This window comes from Solanum dulcamara, chromosome 10 (genome assembly GCF_947179165.1).
Source record: "Solanum dulcamara chromosome 10, daSolDulc1.2, whole genome shotgun sequence".
In the NCBI taxonomy this organism is placed as follows: domain Eukaryota; kingdom Viridiplantae; phylum Streptophyta; class Magnoliopsida; order Solanales; family Solanaceae; genus Solanum; species Solanum dulcamara.
Genome location: NC_077246.1, coordinates 65,616,217 through 65,624,506, shown reverse-complemented (window position 1 = coordinate 65,624,506; position 8,290 = coordinate 65,616,217). Strand labels below are relative to the sequence as shown.

The 8,290-nt window shown below is 30.1% G+C and overlaps 1 protein-coding gene across 1 annotated transcript; it reads left to right on the top strand.

Annotated features, from left to right (window-relative positions):
• The first annotated feature begins 6,314 nt into the window (after positions 1 to 6,314).
• On the top strand, positions 6,315 to 7,704 carry LOC129870843 (heavy metal-associated isoprenylated plant protein 20-like). The gene is made up of 3 exons (XM_055945719.1): positions 6,315 to 6,461; positions 6,563 to 6,638; positions 6,838 to 7,704. Exons 1-3 carry the CDS (start codon positions 6,387 to 6,389, stop codon positions 7,128 to 7,130), a joined length of 444 nt encoding a protein of 147 aa, XP_055801694.1. The 5' UTR covers positions 6,315 to 6,386; the 3' UTR covers positions 7,131 to 7,704.
• The last annotated feature ends 586 nt before the right edge of the window (positions 7,705 to 8,290 follow it).

Here is an 8,290-nt window from a genome sequence, read left to right as displayed (position 1 = left end):
TATTTCTTGTGTTCAATTATATAAGAAGTTTGGTTGAAAATGCCAGTATTTATAGCACTAAAGTTATGAAAAATTACACCTTGAAGAGTTGTCTATATAACCAGCATTTTAAAACTCAAGAAAATGACTGATGTGGGCTAATCACAGCATGAATACAGAAAATATCAAAGTTAACTTGGACAACTGGGCAAATTGGAGGGGTTTTGCCAAAATAAAAAATGTCCAAGTTTTAATAGCTTGGTCCAAATTTTGGTGTGCACGGATTAATAAGCGTGGTTGATGAATATATCATAAATTATAATAATTACAATTAAAAAATAAAATGAATACATAAATAAATAAATATTTCGGTTAAGACGTGTATATCTTACTTTTTTTCAGGAGATTCAAGTCCACTGCAGTATAATATACACTGATCCAGCAATATAACTCTTGACTTGTCTCCTTCTTGATACAATGTCGTATAACTCTAACAACCCCGAATTAGTTGAAGAGTCAAAAACTCCACCAAAACAACACCTTCATAATTCAATATAAAATTTCTCTCTTTTGAGTAGTCAATAAGTTTAAGATTTCGAATATTTTTCTTTGTCTCAACTTCTCTTTTGCTACACTATCTTCACTACAATATTTTTTCAAACTTCCAATAATCCTCCTCCACAACACAAAGGAAAAAACACCACTATTTGTATGTCTAGAATTCTTCCATAGATTAAATAGCAAAGTAGTTGAATAGTAATATTGTAGAACATGAGATTAGAGTAGATCACGACATTAGTGATTATATGAGTTGCAAAAAAAAAGGATCAAATTCTTGTCAATTTATACCTACTAACATATATACTTTATTATTTTAATTTGATATTAAAATTCGTTAACACCAACATGTGTCAAGTCAGGAAGTTCATAGGACTAGGGCGGCCAAAGTGCTAAATGTATCTTTTTCTAATTAACAAGATATTAAAATCAATTTGTGCACTATATTATTAGATATCTGCTATTTCTCATCGGATAAATATCGAATAACTCACTATGCATTAAATTAGAAGAAATCAAGTAGAGCATTTTGTCTTTGTTATTAACAAGGCACAATAAATTGAACTAGTGAAGTTTCAATTAATCATACAAGAAAGCAGCTAATTAAATAGATAAAATCTTATAAACTTGAGATATTTGGTATTCAACAAGGACACTTCATGTACATATGCCATTTTCATCATTATTAACAGATGTGAAATTCATGTATATCAAAACCTTGTTACCCCACTTTTGTCTGTTTAATTGCAGGACATCATTTAATTTTCTTAACTATAAGTCATCTACCAAACATACAAACATGAATAAACAAAAAAGAATAATATGCCACATTTGCTTAGTTGTCCCAACTTAGGGACTACATATATATTTGTTTTTCCTGCTTTTTAATTATGTGGACTACACCCAAATGAAGTGTAGGATTATACAATATGATGTGTCTATGTTTAATGGGCTAGCTGAATGTATTATTTGAGAACTTAGATATTGCTGAAATAAATGGAGAAAATATATACTTATCCACTTACATTATTCTCATCATTCCTCAAAAAATATCCTCATCTTTCCTCTTTAGTCCTATCAATGGGCAAAAATCTAGTATTGAAAAGAAAACTCATATAAAGGCATATCCTGCTTGTCGGAAATGTTAGTATCTCAATTCTCTGTTTATTTTTTTGTAACTTACCAAATTAAAATAATATACTTTTAAAATATTTAGATAAATTTCTTAGGTGTCAATCTAGACGGCATATCAGCCCAATTTAAAAATGGATTGAATTAAACGGATCAAAATGGGTTGAGTAACCCGCCTAAATCTAAATGAGTTGGACGGATCATAATTTTATGGGCTGATTTTGCTGTCTCTAATCATATCTATTTTTAACCATGAATTCATAAAGTTCCAAATTCTCCATCGGTGCACTTTAACTAGTCATATTTTACTTTAGGGGAGTCAGTTTAACTAATTTTTGAAGCTAAATTGAATAAAATTAATTCAATATTTTAAATATATAATTTAGATATTCGTAAACTATATGACAAATGCTATAAGTTGTAATTCTTCTCATATTAATATATTAAAATAAATATTTTAGAAAATTAATCAAAATCCATATAATTTGATTCTCGATAAAAGAAATGTGATAAATAAAAGTAAACGGAAGGATAATTAATTTTAAAAATTGATGTATTTCTGATGATGAAAGGCTAATTTAAGCCACGAGAATTGTAAGAGTTGGTGAGAAAGAGGCTGGAGATCAACGATAGTGTAAAGCAATATCTAAATTCTCAAATAATTTAATTCAGTCAGCCTGTTCAATGCAGCCACATCATATTGTATAATCCTACACTTCATTTAATTTTGGGTGTAGTCCACATAATTAATTAAAAAAACATAAAATAAAAAAAGATAGTGTATAAGTTGAGAAAAGCAAGTGTGGCAGATAATTATTCTTCCTTTTTATTTTCTTAATGATTTTTTGTGTGTTTGGTATATGACCTATACCCCTCCTTTCATTTACATCTTTTTCTATTTATACGTCTAAAAAAGAATTATATATTTACTGGAACAAATATAAAGTTGCATCATTTGGTTCATCTGAATCTTCCGCTTTTTATCAACGTAGATCAATATAGTAGTTGATATGTCTGAATTCATAAGTTTAAAGTAAAATTAATACAAAAAACTTTAAATATTGAACTCATATAGTTTAAATCATGAATCTCTTTATGTACGTTTATATATTTTCTTAATAAGAACTAATTACGAAGTTTTATAATCAAATAAATATTATGATATATTCAAAAACACACGTTTAAAAGTTTTATCGGCACTAAAATATTATAATATGTTTAATACATAAATTTTGAATAGTTTTTTAAAATTTAAAATTTCGTGAGAAGTTAAATAATACCAAGCAAAATAGAACTTGGGAATAATTAAGAAGAAAAATTAAAGGATGCCTTGTAAGCAAACAAAAGTGTGGTAATAAACTTTTGATTTACATGAATTGTCATATGGTGGATAGAACTAGGATGGATAGAATTAGGAATGAAGATATCCGAGACAAGGTGGGAGTGGCATCGGTGGAGGACAAGATGCGGGAAGCGAGACTGAGATGGTTTGGACATGTGAAGAGGAGAGACACAGATGCTCCAGTGCGGAGGTGCAAGAGGTTGGCTATGGACGGTTTCAGGAAGGGCAAAGGGAGGCCGAAGAAATATTGGGAAGAGGTCATTAGACATGATATGACACAGTTGCAGCTCTTCGAGGACATGACCTTAGATAGGAGGCTATGGAGGACTCAAACTAAGATAGTGGGCTAGGTGGCCGATCGGTTCTCCATAGTAGTCGTAGTCGCGCTCATTTGTCTTAACATATGATTTTGCATGGGATTACTGCTTATATTAGTTGGCCCAGTCTACTTTGGGTATCCTATTTTATCTATAGTAGTTAATGCTCCTTTATCCCCGATCTTTCCTACCCTGACTTTATCGCTTTATCGCTCTCATTATTCATATCTTTATATTGTCTGCTATATGCCTGGCTTTACTGACCTATGTCTTGTTTTCCTGGTTTCTCCTCCCTTGTTCTTCTCTCTTAAGCCGAGGGTCTTTCGGAAACAGCCGCCCTACCTTTTAAGGTGGGGGTTAGGTCTGCGTACACTCTACCCTCCCCAGACCCCACATGGTGGGATCACACTGGGTTTGTTGTTGTTGTTGTTGTTGTTGTTGTCATATGGTAGTAACGATGAAAGGTGTAGGGTTGACAATGAGACAGAGCGAAATAGGCGCGGAGCGATTTTTAGTCTATTCAAGGCGAGGCGGGTAAGCTTCTATGTGCAGCGGAGCGGGTAAACATTAATAATAATTCAAAGTATGTTTTCCTTAACTCAATCTAAATTATGTACATCTAACATTTTAATGTTTTGTTTAAATTGTCTGATGATAAAGTAGATAAATTGTCTGATTACAGAAAAGTAAATAACAAAGAAGAAAAAAGAAAAGAAATATTTATATGGGACAGAGCGGAGTCATGCAGAACGGGACGGAATGGATTGAAATCAAAGAAAAATGTCATGCGGGACAGAATGAGGCGGGTTGAAATTTTTGTGGGTTAAGACAAACTTGCCCGCCTCATTGCCATTTCTGCATTGTTTGCAACTTCTGATGAAAATATAGAGGGTCGGGGCAAGTATACTATTGAATTCTCGTAAATTTGTGAGTTATTATGTGGATTTTTCATTGCATATGGTCATGAAGTATTTACAGGTTAGATAGCTTAATGCATGAAATATTTCGTGTTCATACCGAATTCATAAAGGATCGTATCTTAATTTAAGTTTTTTATAGACAACATATCCTAATTATATATGCAAATATTTATAATTACTTTTATAGCTCATGCTCTATCAAAATTGGGCGATAAGGTAGAGATCATATTTTTCTCAATCCATCATCCCTCCCCTCTGAAGCTTTGGGCTCTTACCGAATTAAAAATATTTTTTAGCAATAATTAATTAATGACAAAAGCTTAATTGTTAATAAATATGTATTTGTAAAGGCAATTGGTATTCTTTATAAATGTCCCTAAAGCCTATAGTGATATTGGATCCAATGACAATTAACTAATGCCAATTAAGATTTAACACTCTTTGTTAATGTGTAAATTTATTGCTACTAAAGGATATTTTTATCGTAGTGTAGAAGGTATTATGATGCAGATCCGCTACTACATATAGACATGAATTATTTGTAACTAGCTAGAAAAGTTTGATGTAAAAAAAATTTTGCGTTCATGTAAGATTTAGAGAAGGACAACATCTCAAGAAATATGATATAAATCGCCTGTCATAATATAAATATTAATAATTATTTTCACAGTTTAAATACGCGGAATTTTTTTATTGTGGCAGTCTTTGCAACTGTTGATGAAAATTCATAGCAGCCATTTCTTCATAAAAGCAATGCAAAGAGATGGACTCTAGCTGGTTATTGATTGTAGGAAGCTTTTCAACTATAGTTTATAATTATAATATATAAAATCAACAATCCTAAATAACAACTATGCAAATTAATTAGAACTGACTTAACATAGAAGAAAACAAACACTTGGTACTTTGGTATGAAAAGACATGTCCTTGTCCAGCAGCAAATTTGTATAAATAATTGAAACTTAACTAGTTCAATTTATTGTGCAGGTCATAAGTATGTAGGTCTTTAGAACATAAATTAAATTTTTTATTTAGATTGAAGATTGATCCAAAAAAAATTATTTAAAGATGTGCCTTAGCAGTCAATAAACTGAGTGACGAAAATTTAAATTTCAGTAAAAACAAATTAATTTAAATGGTTTCTTTCTATTTTTCTAAATTTTGATACATATAGCTACAGAAATAACACATATTCTATAGAATATTTGAGGTACACGTACATTATCCTAGTTATTATCATTATTTAAAAAATAATAGACTTGAAAAACTATATTTTTATTTAATTCATGCATAGTTTTTAGAACTTATTATTCCGATTAATAAAATTTTGCATTGTATGCACAAACATAAATAAACTAGATACGTTAAGAATGAAGAAATCTTATTTACGTCAAATTATTGGTACATAATTTGTTTACCGAGTAGCCGAAACGCGTTGGTCCTTGACAGAGATGATAGTAATCATCACATAGATGAATTGTCATGGAACAAGTTTGAAAATTCATGGAATTTTTTATTTTTTTTTAAAAATATAATAATGATATTTATGTCGGTTTGCGTGTATCTTAATTTATTGTATAAGATACATGTTATTTTATATTAACAATAGATACGAGGTAATTCTACCCATCAAGGTTAAAATAAGAAAATCACTTAATATTTTTGTATTTGTTGAAATTTAAACTTGCGACTTCATGATTTTCAAGTCTCAACTCACTTCTGAACAACTAAGCCATATTCTTGAATTAAAAAATTACTATATTTAACAAATTAAGATATTTTAAAAAAATTATGACAGGAAATAAAAGTTTATTTGACTCTCAAAATTTGAACGCACTAACATTTCCATTTTGTTATTGATTAATTTGGGTCCAATCAAAACCCCTCCAATTTGCCCAGTTGTCCAAGTTAAACTTTGATAATTTTTTGTGATTATGCTATGATTAGCCGACATAAGTCACTTTCATGAGTTCAAAATAATTTCTTCAAAAAACAGCTTATTGACAACTATTCCAAGTGTATTTTCAAAACTTTAGTGTTATAAATACTGGCATTTTCAACCAAGCATCTTGTAAATTCTTCAACATTAATTTACCTATCTTTCTTCCCTTTAATAATATAATTTTTGAAAGGGAAAAAATGGGTATTATTGATCACATATCAGACATGTTTGAGGTTACTAGTACTAGGAAGAGCAAACGTAAACCAATGCAGGTAATTAATTTGCATGTCTTATACATAATTTTTGTTTTTGTTTATTTTAATTTCTTCTAATTATATTGAAACTAATTAATTTTTTCTTTAATTCATTTCAGACAGTTGAAATAAAGGTAAAAATGGATTGTGATGGATGTGAAAGGAGGGTTACTAATGCAGTTTCATCTATCAAAGGTTCATTTCAGACTAATCTTGGCTTTTATATAATTTTCTTATATATAGTCTCATATAGTGGAAAATTAGAAATTTCGTTAAGAATATTCAGTTATATATATTCCATATTACTAATCTCACTTTATGGACAATTATATATACTATCTTTTAGGAAATAGCTTGATTTTGATAATTTTTATTGCTCAATTGTTTGTTTTAGGTGTGAAATCAGTGGATGTAAGTAGAAAGCAAAGCAGAGTAACAGTGAGTGGTTATATTGAACCAAAAAAGGTGTTAAAAAAGGTGCAAAACACAGGAAAGAAGGCAGAATTTTGGCCATATGTAGATTACAATTTGGTGTCATATCCATATGCAGTTGGAGCATATGATAAGAAGGCACCCTCTGGCTATGTGAGGGATGTTCCACAAGCTTTTCAAACACCAAATACACCTACTGAGAAATTTACCTCAATGTTTAGTGATGAAAATCCTAATGCTTGTCAAATCATGTGAGAAAGAATATATATATAATGGAGAGAAGTATTGAAAACACTTTTGAACTTGGCGTAAATTATCAGTTTCGTCTCTGAACTATTGACAGGCTTTAAAACATCTCTCTACTTGATTAACTAAATTTAGATACATACTTCGATCTGTCACATGAAATATAACAAGTGGTTTTAAACTCTTGTAGAAGCATGTGACTCTTAATATAAAGCCGAGACTAGTGTTGAAAACACCCTTAAACTTAGTGAGAATTTAGGAGTGTATTTCACTCATGCTGCAAGATCAGAGGTGTATTTAAATTCAGTTAACCAAATAAAAAAATATTTTTAAGATTGTCAATAGTTTAGAAATGGAACTAAACATTCATGCCGAGTTTACTAATGGATTCAATACTTCTCTCTATATAATGCACTTGAATTTTGTATCTTGGAATGTAGTGGGAGTACTAAAATTTTGGTCTTAGACTAGTCATAAAGCAAAAAAGTTTGTGTTTAGATGTTCATGAGTTGTATAATGGAAGTACTTTTCCGTGTACCTTTATATTAATTATATGTTGAAATTAAATGATTTTATTAAGTCAGTAGTGAATTTGATTGCGCTTTTGCACGTTTATTTCATAGACATATTATAAAATTTATTTTATTAAAATTAAATTTAAATCGGAATAAAAGAAGAACCATGAGATTACATTTTTTTTTGGTAACTATCAAACATCTATTAATCGTTTACATGGTCCATGCTATATATATTCCTAGCAAGCAGTATTTGTCTATATTTAATGTAGTATATATAGATCCACCTTATCTATAGTTTATGAATAGCACTGATGAACAATATGTACATCACCCTTAGAGAACAACAACAGGTGAGGAAGAGATGAAATTCATTAGAGAGAAAGCAAACCAAATAGCTCTGTTTGAGCAATAAACAGCAGAAGTAAACCATGTCAAGAAAGCAATGACAGCAGCTCCCAAAAATTGTAAGCACTACAGAAAATTAGCTAGGAACTTTGGTGCTAATCCATAGTTGAATTGCTAGTAGCTAACTGCTCATTTCATAGCTTACTTTCTTTTTTATTTCGTTTCGAAAAGAAGGCAACAACAATAATATATTCAGTGAAATCCTATAAATGAGGTTTGGGGAGGGTAGAATGTACACATACCTTA